Raw genomic sequence first — 17,098 nt, 5'->3', positions numbered from 1 at the left:
AGTCCAATTCTGTTTTACAATTCTTTAAAAGTTTGCTGTAGATTATTTTTATGCAAATGGCGAAGCAGAGGACACTGCTGCTGTAAACACCACAGAACTCATTCCCTCTGCCTGTCTTCTTTGTATACTCGAAATGTAGAGAAATCCACAGGAGAAAGTGGTGTAAGGAACGAGTGGGGAAAAAAACACATCTGAGTGCAGAAGAGGAACGGCTGTGAGACAGCAGTCACATCCACAACGCTGCATTTTCTGTTCTCCTTCAGAAAGAGTACTGCCCTGCAGTCACAACTCACGTGACGCTGTGTGCGTAGAGAACTGAATATTTGCCTTTGTGTGTGTGTGTGTGTCACAGAGAGAGAGACAGGCACAGAGATAGAGACTGCTGGCAAGCTAAAATGCCCTCTGTGCTGGAATTTACCAGATGGCACTGGACAGAAACAACCAGGGGTATTACTACCACACACACACTTTCTCTGCCTATTCTGGAAAGAGGCAGCAGAGACAGGAATAGATGTGGGTTTGCATGCAATTAAAGCAATGTAAAATGTGAAGTGTACAATTTAGTGTTCTATTTTCATTACAAGACAACATATAAACATATGTAACATAAGCCACTGCATCAGATATGTAATATTTTGATTGGTCACAGGCACAGAGCATGTAGTGCCCAGATAAGACATTACAGGTGGATGAATATGGCGACCTAAAAATAGGCCTGAACAATTAAGTCAAATATAATCAACCTCACAGTACTGCCAAGGGAATATCCAAAACACAGCAAATGTAGGTTTTTGATAGAGATAAAATTAGGAGTTATAAAAGACACGTTATGGTGTTACAAAGATGTCATGGCCTACAATCACAGACGGTATAAGGGAACATGTTAATTTGGTGCAAACATCCAGCCAAAATCACATATTCATTTTAGTCACTTAAACTTGAACACAAATATTACCATGTCACCAAAACTGTGAGATGCAATATCTGTGAAAATAATTTTAATATGATTTTAAAAATGTTTTTCATCTCTACAAACACTTCTGTAATTTAATAAGATAAAATGCAACAAATCTGCACTGAATAAGACATTTGCAAAGGTCAGAAAGAGTACGTTTGCAATCACACAAATATTCCACTGTTCTTCGTAGTATTATGAATTATAATATTCTGAATTTGAGAGGTGTTACATTCACAGCAGACTCTGTTTGGAGATTCTGAGTTTCAGTATTTTCTGTTTAAGACATGTCTTAAACAGAAAATACAACATATCTCACACGTATGTGAGATACGTTGATGCTATTGTGGTTTTATAAGGATTCTTTGCCTATGCAGCACATTCAGAATATCCATCACATTTGCACACATCTTTTAGGCTATATTTAATCAAGGTATGGACAGCGCCATGTAAACAGCTTATTAGAAATGCTGCCTTTTTCAGAACAAGGGCAAAAAACACATAATTTAATACACGTAAACATAGACAATGTTCATTTAAGTGTGTGAACTGGGACAGTGTGAGTATTGATGCTGCAAGGCTGTTACTGCATAACTAAATTATAAACCTTTAAACTAATAATCAAAGCAGAAACAATGATATAAATGTGTGTGTCTGCATGCAAGATATTCATCATCAGTGCTTTTCGCTTTGTTGTTTTCATTGTTGTCTGGATACAGATCTGAGCCACTGGTTTTGTTTGTGTTGTGCACAACAGGAAGAAAGCAGCCTCAGTGGGGAGACAGTGGAGGTTACACCGGCAACAACAGGAAGGAACAGGGCAGCGACATGGAGGCAGTGGGGGGAGGGGTATTGGTGGCAGGGGACTCAATCAAGACCTTTGTGCAAACATTGTTACATGTGGAAAAAGCTTGTTCTTCTCACATAGAGTGCATCTGCATCGTGGAGTTCAGAGGAAGTTGCCAGTTTAAGGCTGTTTTGGCAGCGATGCGCACAGTCACTTCAGAGGCAACTCCTTCAATTCAATACTCTAACCTTTAAATGAAAAATTAAACAGGATCACCTGCCATCTCAGAGCCTTAATGGTTTCCTGAGCACTAAACTACACTGTACTCTGAACTGTAAGTGCACCGCCGTCAGCTGACTGAGCTCATCTAAACTTAGCTAAAAACGTGCCAGCCTCACTCACCCACAAACATGCGGAGCTTGAAAACCCACTAGCTTACAATGCTCATTTAGGAGTCGGTGAATGCTCATGTTCTGCTCGTAACTTTATATTTAACTAAAGGATCTCTGTCTGAAAGAAGCCACTTCAGAAAATTGTGCAATTAAGACTAACTGTAGGTCGATATCTGCTGACGTTCTTTGACTAAGATGAGGTTGCGCCGCTTCCCCTCGAGATAAACCGACGCTTCCTCATTACGAGAAACTGAGAAAGAACAAAAAAAAAAAAAAAAACACATGAAAGGCCCTCAATCACTGCAGTCCAAGGTCCATTGCTTCATTACAGCTAACTCGCTCAGATAAGCATGCACATACACACACTTGTGCAAAACACACGCATAAGCCCTACTGCGATCATTAGAGATATTCATAGTCAGAGTGCTCCAGAGCATCCAACACGCAATGACAAATTTGTGCAAGACAGCATGAAGGCCAAATATACCCTCTCTCCATGCTGCCCGTTTGTCTGTACCATTCACACAGTCTATCTTTAACTCCCTTGTGACCTCTGCCACTCTATTGCTCATTCACAATTTTGCACTTTCTTATCTCTGACTGTGTTTAAATCGCATCTTGGCCGATCAGATCACAAATGAGCAGAGCCTAATGCGAGGGTAAACGTCCACCGCAGAGGAGTTCAGATCGGATTATTCAAACCCTCTGCCCAAGTGACGTGGGACACATTTGACCACATATCTTTTATAAATGCTAATGAGTCCTGAAGCATTTCCCCAGCAAGGACACAATAGGGAAATACATCAGCAGTGCATGACATGGCAGTGGTTGTTTTGATGACAGTGTGCCCGTACATATACATCTTCTTCTGAAACATTTCTGTTTTCCTGTCCAGCCCATGTGAGACAAATGTAGTAACAGACTGATGTAATAACTGTAATAACAGTCGCGCCTTTTGATTACCATATCTCAAAACCAAATGTAAATAGGATCTGAGGAGGAAGTAAAATAGAAAAAGCTGCTATTTCGCTCTTTTACTATACAACCATATCACCAAAATTGGTCCCTATTATGTCAAAACAGGCATATATTGTTTTAAAATCTCACATAGTCAGATATTTGAGGAATAATAAATACAACGAATCATTATTGAATTCATCATCATTTAAGTATGTCACATTTTATATGTTACTGACAACACATAAGATTAAAATCGACCTTTTTATGCATGAATTATTACAAAACTGAATTGAGTATTTCTCCCAAAACGACACTTAAATGTGCCCAATTGGATTAATGAGTGTGATACATTATATTAAAATTGACTGTTTGTAGCTTACACTCAACTTCAGTATAAATATGATTTTTTTTATATATATATATATAATGTCCAAAAGCTTCTCACCATAACAATAACAATTGATTTAAAGAAACTTAATGTAAAATGTAACTGTAGTGGATGTACAATATTAATGTAAAATGTAACTGTAGTGGATATACAATATTAATCAGGCAATCCAGGTAGTAATTTTGTTTTTTTAGTACTCTATCTAGACCAGAAATGGCTCATTTGAAGTAATTATTGCAAATATTACAGTTTTAAGTAAAGTTTGGGTGACAACGGGCATGAAAGGGTTCATAAATTAGTAAGTATATCAACATATTTAATAAATATATAAGACTTGATTTTTAGCCAAGACTGTATTTCATCAAGAAAACACAGAAAGAGGAAGACACAGACAAAGTTTCATGGTACAAAGTCCAAAAAGTTTTAAGAAGTCTACAGTGTATCATATGAGCAGCACCAATAACTAGAGTTTCACCACAATTGCCTCCAAAAAGGGAACAGACAGGTAAAAATTCATCTCAACAACAAGAGGTGACAACAAATTGTAATTTTTCATATGTTTTTTTGGTAGATTTGTGGTAATCAAACACATTAACAGCACAACAGGCTGAGTAGAGTAAGGAGATAAAAGTTTATAAGCTGTTATCGATAGCCTCAGCTCAGTCTAATACGAAGTTAATTTGAAGTTTGATTTCTTTGGGCTCCAGGTTGTGGTAATACTTGTGTTCAAGCTCTGCGCACACTTTAGCTGGTGCTATCTGCACTGAGATAATAAAAATGGGTTTGTCTTTTAACAGTGTGTCAAATCAATGACTCAGTGGGTTATTTTAAAAATGACAGCACTGAAATATCAGCTGATAAAGTCCATCAATTTACAGAGAATAGAATAACAGACTAGAATAAGATAGGGTAGAATGAGATATATAGAATATAATAAGATAGATAGAATAGAATCAGATAGATAGGGTAGAATAAGATAAATAGGACAGATTAAGATATAGAACAAGATAGACAAAATAGAATATGATAGAATAGAATAAGATAGATAGGATACAATAAGATAAATAGAATATTTAGTGGGGGGGGGTTGATGGTGTCCTCCCCTCCTCAGGCTCTGCATGCTGGGCTCCAACCCCCCCATAGCCATATTAATTTAAACTGATTCATATAAACTCAAAACAGATAGTAACTGATACAAATACATTGTTACAAATATTAAATTATTTAACTCGTATTGTGACTGCCTCCGCCGCTACCGCCGCCACAATAATACTAGCAAATTAGGCTACTGGTATTATTATTAAATATTTTTGTATTATTACAGCAATTATTATTTTCCCCCTCACTCCCCCCTCTCTCTTTCTCACTTTCATTCACACCCCCCACTTCCCCTTTTCCCTATCACCCCTAACCAAGCTACATGGTTTAGTTGCTATTTACATTTATGATCTTTTTCATTGTAATATGACATTGTTGTTGTTTGTCAATACTCTGTCACTGTTGTTGTTTTTGGTTTGTTTGTTTATTTGTTTGAGTTTCCCTTTGTTTATGTGTTGTTTTTCTGTCCACATTGTCTTGTTAACTATCACTAATAAAAAAAAGATAAACAGAATAGAATAAGATAGATAGAATTGAATTGTATAAGACAGACAGACAGACAGACAGACAGACAGATAGACAGATAGATACATAGACAGATAGACAGATAGATAGATAGATAGATAGATAGATAGATAGATAGATAGATAGATAGATAGATAGATAGATAGATAGATAGATAGATAGATAGATAGATAGATAGATAGATCATGATTATGAGTATGACCCTAAATAAAAAATATTAAAACCCCAAAATAAGAAATCAGACAAGATACTGACCCATGATCGTGATTAATTGGTGGACAAATACAAATACCAAACAGTCGTTGGTACACTACTTGGCAACCGCACTGGGGTAAAAGTAAGTGTGACTTAAAGTTGCGGTGTGAGGTCTGGAGGCCAGCTGAACATCTAGTCGATGAGGCTTGGCCTTTGGATGACTGTTTTGCGGTTCACGTCTGCCCTGTCTGGGACCCGAAGAGTCTCACACTGACCTCTTAATTCCCACAGTACGTATTGTCTGCCCGACTGAACCGGCACAGCACGTTCATCAGGAATATCAGGACAGATTTAAGCAGCGATTTAGAAATAGCAGCCTGTCCCCAAAATGTATCAGGAAGGAAGAGGGGACAGTTGATTCTTGCGAGCCGGCTGCAGTGACGTACGCACAGACACACACATGTACACACACACGTACACATTGTGCTGGCAAAGCTTTAATATAAATGTCCCCTCAGCTGAAAATTGTTTCCAGTGCAGCTGAAAGGCTCCTTTTATTGAGCTACTCAAACAGAACCACCACCTCTTATTCCTGATACACACTCTCTCTCTCGTTCACATTCAACATTCACACTTTCAAGCCAAATCTAGTTTATTTCTTCACTTGAGTGCTTTTCTTTTACATCTGTTTAAATGATACGTGGGAAAAACTGCAGCTGCACAGCCATATGGGAAGTTTCCCTCCTGTAACATCACTTGAATGCGAACAGGGACTGAATTCAGCTTCGTGGTTTTGTCAATGCAGTTAATGTCTGGTGTGAACCTCAAAACAATACAACTATTTAAAAATAACATCAGTAAAGGATCGCTAGCAGATATATGATCTAAACACACACACTAGGGCACAATAATGAATGGTCATCTAATGTCACTTTGTACAAATGTCTTGTTAAGAATTTAGACAAATGACTGGGAGTTATTTGCCTGTTTCAGTGTGCAGACTCTTGACTTCCTGCTGCACAACAAGGTTAGGTCTGTCTACTCGTCTTCCTCTGCATTGTCACCCTGTGATCCGCTCTCGACTCAAGTTTCTCTTCCTCATTCAGGGTTTTCACTGCAGCCAACAAGCTTTGAACGTATACGTGTTCTGTATCAGAGGATGCTGTCATTTGTATACTACTTTTTTATTCAAGACCCCCCCCCAATCAGTGGCATCAGCTGCTTCCTAGAACACTGAAGTCATGCATTTAGGTTTTGTTTTTGCAGAAGTTAACCCTTTATAGGGCACTCATAGAAATACTCTACAAGTCAAAATGTCAACCTTAGTGTGTTATAGTGGGTGACTTTATTACTTTTGTGAAATTTTTCAAAATTTTTTATTGTTATGTAGAAAATCAAGGTTGATGAAGTTACCATATTTGGTTCCTTGCCCATAAGCGGCAAAAAAAAATCCAATAAGTATTAAAAATACAAGAAAAACACATGCAAGGTGAAAGGAACATGCATTTTACAACATCACTTTTAGAACATTAGACCAACATAAGTGCTGATCCAGACCCCTGTCCACATCCACATGATCCCTTTGAACATCATTCCTTACATTAGTACCATTACTTCATGGTACCAAACAAAGCAGGTACACTCACTGTTCATGCAGAGGTGGACCTTACAGACCACAGTGGACCTGAGATTGTCTCACTGATCTCACTGTAACTGTTGCTATCACTGTCTTGTAATGTGTGCAGAAATTACCAAAAATAGTCACTTGCCCAATAAAGGGTTAAAGGCACTGACAATGGCTGTCTACAACTGCATTATGTTATTTGGTATTTAGTGACGTTATGGACCTCATCTGGCATGAAATGAACATGAAATAGTGCACGTTTTCCAAACCCAACCTACAGTCTCGCTTCCTTTTAAAAACGAGATACAAGAAGCCAAATGGCTCCGTGCAAACAGTAGTGGCACAGCACCATTACGCACAAACAACGGCCTTTACACACAGCTCCAGTCTGTGCTGTTTTCTAGAGCAAGTGTCAAATGGAGTGGGTGTTACTCCACTGGCAGAGCCAACAGCAAAGACGTCACACATAACAGGAAGAACAGGTTGTGCTTCAGCTGGTTTCTTTATGCAAATTTGCGCATGCATAAATCCAAGGACAGAATATTTCGAAAAGCAGCTATAGACACACGCACAGTCTGGTTTGCATTATTTGTCGTGTCAGCGCCATCCGAGCTTACATATTACTCACACTCACACCCACTCATGTATGTCAAGCTCTGACTCTTTGTAATGTTCACACTTGACATTGAAGCTAAAGACTGTCCTTGGTTTTCAGTGACCAGCATGTGCTGTACTGACTCCAGTTGGTTGGAGCAGCCTCGGCGGTCCGACATCAGTAATTAGGGGTGAGTACACGTCTGTTGCGTCACCGTCGCTACTCCCACAATGCTAATATTCACATAGACGTGCAGCATACAAGTCCCTTCTCACTGTCAAAGACGATCAGGAGAAGAATCAATAGTTTTCTACGCAGCTGGGACTCAGGAAGCTGCCGAAACAGCGAAGTTAAACACATTCCTCGGCCTGAGTGAAGCCATACCTGCCAGCACTGACTGCTGAAGAGCGAAGAGGGGGATTTTCCAGCAGAATAAGCCCTTAGCCAAACAAACACAGACTTTTTTTTCACACTAGTCCTTTGGGTTACACACAGAACCTTTCAGTCTTTAGCTCAGATGATCAGAAAAGCAAACCAGCAACAAAAGCCAGAGCGTGTGTTGGGTTAAAATGTCATCTTTTTTTCGCTCCACCACCATGATTTAAATGGTTAAACTCAGACATAGCCAAAATAAAGCGCCAGCCTGATGACCCAAAATGACAACACAAAATAAATTATACATACAAATAGCAACCCAGTTCAACTAATGAGTTTTTGCAAAAATGTACTAACCTAATTTTGGAGATTAATGCTGGATTTATTAGTTCAAGAAAAGTTTATTTGAGTTGGTGATTTTCATGATTTGGGACATTAAAACTTCACAGTCCTTAGATCATCTGCTCAAATAACCCAAACTCAAATCTATCCACTTTAAGACAACATAAAATGGAGTAAAGCAACAAATCCTGACTTTTTCAGAAACCAGCTCCAGTCTAAACCAATAACAAAACACTATCGAACTGCCTTTTTCAGTTACGCTAGGTTATGTCACGGCATGATACAGTATGCAGTAATAATATTGATCTACATTTTCAAAACACACAGACCCAGCTCTTAACGACAGTCAACTCCTGGTGTGAATCAGTATTCATAAAGCAACACAAAGGATCCACATGTCACACTGAAAAACACATGAACGCAAAGACAAGCATAAGCAAATAAACCGTTACATAAGCAATCAATGGTTGAGAGGTTCTCAATAGGACTTCCTGTTGGTGTGGCAGACATGCATCAATACAATTGAATTAACGCTACACAATAACCGAGGACATCGACAAAAGCTGAGCTGGTACCAGCAGCTGTCAATCCTTTACACAGAATCGGTGCGTTCCCACAGATGAACTGTAAATACTGATGCATATAAAGTAAGCGCTCAAACGTTCACAGCAGCTGCCAACAATACCAGAATCTCAAATTTATTATCACAGTCCAACTGAAAATGCCATATGCTTCTCTGGGGTTTCTGAGGACTTAGGTGATGTAAATATAACATTCAACTACTGTTATTCTAATGTTTATGCAGATTTCCATATTACACTCAGATACTAACAAGAACATTTATACAATCAAGCTCAATGATGTCCTGGAGTAAACCTTTTACACTTTTGTGTGCCATAAAAATGAATAATCATAAAATAAAATAATAGTAAAGTAGAGCTGGAAGATTTGGCCAAAAACAAAAATTGCATTTCAATATTTTTTCTATGTCATGGATGGAGGGAAAACTTAATTCAAAAACACTCTGCCTTGCCCTTTACTAAAACTATATGGCATATTTATTTTTATATTTATTTGTATACAGATAAATTATTACCACAGACATTTATAGCCTAGTCTAATTTGCATTACCATTTCCTAGCTGAGCCTTTAAAGTACATAAAACACAACATAAAACTGAACATAACACATACACAATCACAATAATGTACAGTACAAGCTCAATTACAATAAAATACAACAGAGCAAGAACTACAGAGTTATTTATGACATGACTTTTCCATCTATAAAAACTGGTTCATATTCTATTCTGTATATAATTCAAGTTCTGAATTCAAAAACACCAACATACTGAATCCATAAACGGAGAATACTGTTTGTCCAAATAAGGATTTACATAAAGGCACCTTATAGTACCTATTAGAGATGCAAAAAGGAACCACAAGGTCACCAAGCACCTGAGGAGGATTAGATTGGCATTTTATAGATGAGTTTTAGATCATCGAACTTGACATACTTAAATTCTGATGAAAATAGCAATTGTCTTGAGATCAATCTAACTGCTTGATCGTATGTCATCATAAGAGGCTTGATAGTAGTGGATACTGCTTGTGTCAAGATGTTAACACAGCAACTCAAATGTAAGATTATCATAGCATGCACAAAATTGTAGACAATCTTTAATAAGCTTAAATATGTGTACATTTGCTATGCCCGTAGAATCACGTTCGCAATTAAGATATTACAAGAAGCAAACAGGTTGCATTTTATTTTTTTGTTGAGAAAGAAACGTGACTAAAGGAATAATCTTTTTATTTTTTTCATGATTTTGTATATTACTCATTCCTGCAGTGAAGGGATCTGAACTGTGATTTAGTCCAAACATAAATAAACCAACACTAAAGTTTCTCATAGCCTTTTCATTTTGCTGTGAAAACACATCCAGGCGTTCATAGTGTAGGGAAATCCCTGACGTCTGGATTATTAATATACCGTGATGTCTACTATTAACTTTTCATCTTGTGTAGAGCAGATGTAAACCAGTGTCTGCAGTGAGGCGCACTTTGTCAGTGTTTTAGTTCCAGTTACGTTCACTTCCTGAAACCCCTGAGATAATAATATGAATTGAGCAGACTAGTGCACCCTCAGACTCCCTGTCAGAAGTCTGCATGGCGCTCAAAGGCCTACATGTGACAATGTCAGACCCGATACATCAGCTCATACACGCGTGTAGGATGATGTAATGCTGCGCCGTGACTCAGACTCGCGACACATGGCGCTGGTAACACGCACATATACACATATACAGCGGCGTGCTTCACCCCAACTGCTGCTGTCACAGTTCAACAGCGTCTCTCCAGTCTCTACCTCCGCCCGTGAACATGTCAATCAGAGCCGCTGAGAGGCGCCCCGGTCGCCCGAGGCTGAAGAACGCCTGCAGACATTCGCCATAAGAACTGCTGAGCTAAGCCCGAGTGGGAAGAGGGACAGACCGCACACTTTTCAGCAGCAAAGACAACCCCCCAAACCCTCCATTGTTCTTTCATCCCTGACCACCACACTGCTGACCTCTGACCCTCACCTCTGACTCCTTTGTGTGCATTTGTGGGTGTGTGTGTCTCCACATCCCGAGAGGAGACGGACTCAACTATAACTTTTAAAGCTCCAGAAATTTTAATTAGCTGCACACAGTTCAGGAGCTTAGCCGCACACTGATAAGGTAAAACAAAGCTCCGCTGTGGTGAAATGAAGTTTAGAGCTGAAACAATTCATATCCAACACACAGAGCAAAAATACATAATTCACTTCATGAGCTGGAGCCATATTTGTTGTGTTAGTTTAGTAAATTATGTTTGGGTTTTGCCCTGTTGGGTTAAACAGACCAAATAGTTCAAACATGGCACAGAGATATTTTAATTGTTCACAAATGTCTGACAACTTATTGCCAAACATTGAAAAAAAAACAAAGGAACAACATTAATGAAGACGTCAAATGTCAATTTTCAGTTGTAGCTCTTTAGACGGTCACAGTGTCTGTGGATACACCCACTGAGAGGCAGAAAGACTAACAGCTTGACCCTAATGAAAACAAAAAACATCTAAACTGGGAATGGAAACATGCCTGCTCGGTCTGTCATACAGCTGAAATTATCTCCATATATTCATTCATCATGACACGTACAGTACAAATACCGTTTTTTGAACCAGCAACCTAACACCCTAAAACCTACACATGAAATAGCAGCTGCATGTACATAACACATCACTGTTGGATTCAATTAAAAACTGCATCAAATCGTAGGTTATGTGTTTCGTCTATTATTCACACTTCCTGTTTGACGTAGAAACACATACGACCAAGTGTGGAGGCTTTTCTATGTCAATGCAATTCAAGAGCGTCACAATCAGGTACAAGACCTATAAATGTGAGGAAACCTGATTCCCGTTCACATGTCAGTGTGGCCATGTTACCCGGATTCTTTGGTAAACTGTAATGATCGCTGAGGAGTTTTATTTTCAGCAGGTAATGGTTAGTTTTACACCAGCTTAGTAAATTAGGCCATGTTGCTGAATGTTTTCCCCCTCAGTGTGTACATTATATGGTACTTTATGTAATTACTGCAATTCTTATGAGATAAATGGGAGTATTAAGCAGAACTTGTATCCAATAAACCCATTATTTTCCTTTTTTCACTCCTCCTGTTGCAGATCCAAACATGTAAATACACTTGTTTTTGCTGTCCTATGTATGTGTCACCTTACAAAGCCTCCCTCTGTATGTCTGTGAATCTGTGTTTTGGTGTGTGTGTGTGTACCTCACCTCCTGTATCGCGTCTGCTGCGCTGCGATACATGCTATCAGAAGCAACAATGTTTGATATTCATGTTCTCCTAGAGTCGTTTCTCGTGTGTATTCATTCACCGTGGCTTATCTGAGGAGTAGAAGTGCTTTATTCTTCCCTTGCGTCTGTATTTCTGTCTGTCCCGTCCTCATCCTCATATACTCGTACTCAGTCTATACCGCAAATTCAAGCGTCCCGCTGTTGCCATGGGGACCATTTTGGCTCTGTCAGCACATCTTAGTTTTGCCTGAAGGGAGGTAATTTGCCCTCTCAGTGTACCCCACACACATGCACACACCTCTTCATCCTTCACTCTTCCTCCCCTCCCCTCCTCCCTCTTGCTTCAAAGAAAGAAAAATCCCATCCTCCATTCTCAAGAGGCATGACTATTCCTTCTCCTTTTCTTTCTCTCAGATTCATTCACCCACAATGTTTGGCACCAACAGCCTCCTCTCCTCCTACTCTCACTCCCACTCTATACGGCCTTTATAAGTGTGTGTGCATACACTCTAGCTTGCTTCTTCAACAAACTCTGAGAAAGAAGAAGCAAGGGGGGACGAGATGGAAAAAAAAAATACTGGAGAATGTGCATCTGCTGCTGATTTCCACCACACAGGATGAGTTTATTGCAGATATAAGAGTAACTGATACTTCCTTGGGGCACATAAGGAGCTTGTTTAATGTATAGATTGAGGTAAACCACAATAAGCTTCTGACTATTTTCACTGGAAGAAATGTGGAAACATCTTCATCATGTGCAGAACGTGACCTTTAAGTTCCTGTTGCAGGCATGTAAATTACACAAACCTGCAGACAGACGCTCTGGCATTAATAAAGTAAAAAAAAAACCAACAACCTTTTAACAAACAATGTTTGTGAGTTGGCGTGTTTTCCCCCACTTTTTGACAAAATGTTATTACCTTACTCTCTGAGACCTGACCTTTATGCACGAACCTGAGATAATGATGCCATAATAATGTGATACTTCCCCCACAGGGAAATTCTTTGAGCACAAATCAGGCTGGGCTGTAAAGCAGCTGGCAGGGGTTCGGTGCATTGCTTAAGGACACTTCAGCAGGAGGTTTGAATGATTGCACTACAAGGCTACCACTCTGTTACACGAGGAAAACGTTATTATTATTATTATGGGACCTTACAACAGCCCCGATAGTGCAGACACTGACGTAACCCAAATCTTTCTATGAATCTCCTTTAGGATTCATAGCACTAAGGATTTATCTACAAGTCATAACAGGTCAACAGATGACAGATTTGGCTTATGATTACAACTATAATCCACGGAGATTCCTCGCAATTTGCTATATATATATATATATATAAATACAGTGTATATACATATACATATACATATATATATATATATATATATATATATATATATATATATATATAGAGTTTTAGCTTCGACTGGGGAACATGTACCGTACACGGATGCTGGTCAACTTCCTCACGGCATTATCTCAACATCCTGACAACATAATGGACCTGCTGTTCAGGGGGATCAGTTGAACTCGGACATTCAGGAGCTGTGATAGCTGATCTCTGTTCGGAGGGGGAAAATTATGTGGTTTATCCTTTCTATACATAGACCTGGAAGTATTCTTAGAACCATCTCGCAACAGAAGAAAAAGATGACAGACATGCATTAAAAAAAAAAAAAAGCAGCTTGAAAGACAGGAAACATGTCTACGACTGGATAAACCCATTTCATATGCCTTTTCATTTGTGGAGCAGCTAACCCACAGGAGGCTGACATAAATCTTTATGATGAGAGATCAGAGCACACATCACTGTTAGTGAAACAAGTAAATAAGTCATATGACGAGGCAATAAAGCAAGTCGTCTGTTTTGAGGAAGACGAAGCTTCACCTTATGACAGGAGCAGACTGGAGATCATGGCTTAGCAACCCTTTAATGCACTACTACATCAGTAGCTATGACATAATGGGGTTGTAACAGCAATGCAATTAGCAGATACTGTGCCATTAAAACCCAGCAAAGGAACACCAAACCTTCTACACTCCAGTCTCTTTCCAGCCGAGCTCCCTGCAATGCCAAGGGTTCACAAAATGTCAAAGATAAAATATACAGTAAGAAGCAGCAAGCTGGCAGAGCCTCGGTTTGATAAGAGCACGGCTGGTCGGACACAAATATTGGTTTTTGAGCCTGTATGTTCAACTGGGATTCAGCATAAACAAAGCAATGGAAATTATAATCTGTGGTCATATTTAAAGAACTATTCCTGCACGTTAACACACATGCACTACAGTGTTTTAGAAACTGGAGATATACTGTGTAGACTGTTGGCCTCCATTCAATACTGAAGTCTACACATACAGCACTCTTTTGTGTGCATTCTCATAGACAACGCACATTTATTCCTGGCATTTCTTTACATTTGGGGGACTTTAAGCCAGTTTTAAAGTGATTGCTTCTGGAACTGCTTTTGAGCTTGTACCTAATCAATTCTGCATCTTTCAAGTATGTATCTGGATATTCCATGCATTCATCTGTAGTCTCAAAAAGTTGTTTGTCCTGTCCTTATTTATAGTTGTAACGATGTCTTATCTGCCCTCCTGTTCAAGAGATTTTAATCTGAGTGAATCATTCACCTGGTTCTCAAGGTCCTATACAGCCAGTGGCAACCAAAAGTATCTACTGATATAAAATGTGTAAAAACTGTTGAACCACTAATCCAATCAATAAATAATTCAAACAAAATACAGTTTCTGAGCTTTTCATGGTCATCAGATATGATCTAGGCTATTTGGACAAACCAACTCTGGGACCATCTGGGACAGTCACAGTGAAATTGGACCCACATGTCCACAACACTGGAGAAATCACATGTATACTACTCAAGTGGGAAGCCTTTAACCCAGGGGTGCCAAACATATGGCCTGCGGGCCAAAACCAACCCACCAAAGGGTCCAATCTGGCCCAGTGGATGAATCTGTGAAATGCAAAAGTGGCACTGAAGATATTAACAATCAAGGGAGTCAAAATTATTTTAGTTCAAGGGCCACATACAGCTCAGTTAGGTCTCAAGTGGGTCGGACAAGTAAAGTACTATCATAATAACCTACAAATGATGATACATCCAAATGATTCTCTTTGTTTCAGTGTAAAAAAAAAAAGGACAATTACATGACAATGTATAAAGCTATGGTTTCACAAAAAAAAAGTGAATATCCTGAAGAAATATGAACCTGAAATGTCAAATTTTAAAAACAGGCACAATACTGTACATTTAGAAACTGGCATAATATTGGTAGAATTGCACTGACTTCTCTTAAGACATTCCAGGTTGTTCATATTTCTTAAGGATATTCAAATTTTTTTGTAAAATGATAGCATGTAAATGTAACATTTTCATGTAATTTTGCTTTTTCTAAAATGTTTTGTACATTTATAGATCCACTGCAAAATGCACATGTGTAAACAATAAGCTGAGGCACATTATTCTGAAAATTGCACTTAGTTTTCTTACAAAATTTCAGGTTGTTCATGTCGTTCACATTTTTTTACAAGACAGTTTGTAGACGTCAACATTTTCATCCTGTAATTTTACTTTCTTCACTCTAAAACAGGATGAAAAGTTTGAAGTTGACATGATTTCTATTTAATTCTGCTCTCATTTTACTGGTCTGCCGTACTTGGGATCATACTGGTCTGTCTGTGGCCCCTGAACTAACCCTGCTTTAACCCTGCTGGAGCTGATTGTGGCCGGTAAAGGTTCAGTGTGATGAAGCGGGTCCGTGAAGGGGTCTCACCATGTCGGCTGGGGTGCTGCCCGTCATCGTGGAGGTTTTTCCCGGTCCTCACACACACACCAGATGAAGACCCAAATATTCCCTCTGTTTGGTCTTGTGGTTGTTGGACTTTAAAGCTGGAAACAAACAGTGGTTGTTGTGACTTTGTCCTCCTGAGGTAGCCGGGACGCGTTACAGAGCTTCCTCCTTCTACTGCACTATCATTTCGCTGACCATTTTACGCACTAATTGCGGATTTATAAGTAAGTACAGTTAATGTTTGCGCAGTTAGCTGTCGACCCCGAGGGCCTCCGCCGACCCTCCAAACATGAAGAATATCCTGCTTTAGAAAAGGTGCCTACGCCATGCGAAAAAGCCAACACTGCTGGCACATCCGGACAAGGATCTTTTTCTCTCTTGGTGAAAAAGGAAAAAAAAAAATATCCGCAAGGTTACCGTCCGGTGGCAAAAAGCGGAAGTCCCACCGACAGGTACGAGAAGAGTCCCACTCCGAAACGCGTCTGTCCTCCTCTGGAAAGCAGGAGTTTGTGTTAAATGTTGTTAATGTTAGAGACTGAGCTGCTCCACCTTCTCGACCCGTTCAGCTGTCATCCTGCTCCGGCCAACGGCGGCAAGTGTGCGCCAAAACACACACACGCACTTCCGCACCGGCCTTTCACAATAAAAGCACAAGAACGTTTAGCACAGGGGTGTCCAACTCATTTTGGTTCAGGGGCCATATTTAGCCCAATTTGATCTCAAGCGGGCCAGACCAGTAAAATAATGACTTAATAACCTATAAATAATGACAAATCGGAGTTTTTCTTTTTGTTTTAGTACAAAAAACAAAAAACAAAAACAAAAAAACAATTAAATTATGAAAATATTTACATTTTACAAAAAAGACGTGAATAACCTGAAAAAAACTGAAATTTCATTAGAAAAATTTGTGCAATTTTAACAATATTATGCCTAGACTTATTATTTATACATGTACATTACACACAATATTACATAAACATTTGGTAACAGGCAGAATATTGTTAAAATTTTGGAGTTTGGAACTAAAATTTGAACAGTTTATAAAATATTATATCTGTTATTATTAACACAACTACAGATCACAGTGAATCTATAACAGGTAGAATATTATTCAAATTGCACATTTTGGGTTGTTCATCTTTGTTTTTATTTATGTATTTATTTGCATTTTATTGTGAAAGAATAATTTTGTAAATGTAAATATTT

At 38.9% G+C, this 17,098-nt stretch overlaps 1 protein-coding gene across 1 annotated transcript in view; it reads right to left on the bottom strand.

Moving 5' to 3' along the window:
• The window catches only part of ubl3a (ubiquitin-like 3a), a 40,243-nt gene extending 23,768 nt beyond the window's left edge, over positions 1–16,475 (bottom strand). The window contains exon 1 of the mRNA XM_030154307.1: positions 15,872–16,475. Within this exon, the coding sequence (XP_030010167.1) occupies positions 15,872–15,898 (27 nt within the window). The 5' untranslated portion in view covers positions 15,899–16,475. The remainder of the gene's footprint in view (positions 1–15,871) is intronic.
• Positions 16,476–17,098: the final 623 nt, after the last annotated feature.

The sequence above is a fragment of the Sphaeramia orbicularis genome, chromosome 14 (assembly GCF_902148855.1).
Source record: "Sphaeramia orbicularis chromosome 14, fSphaOr1.1, whole genome shotgun sequence".
In the NCBI taxonomy this organism is placed as follows: Eukaryota; Metazoa; Chordata; class Actinopteri; order Kurtiformes; family Apogonidae; genus Sphaeramia; species Sphaeramia orbicularis.
Note: the sequence above shows the minus strand (reverse complement) of the source record. Positions and strands in the feature narration are given on the sequence as shown.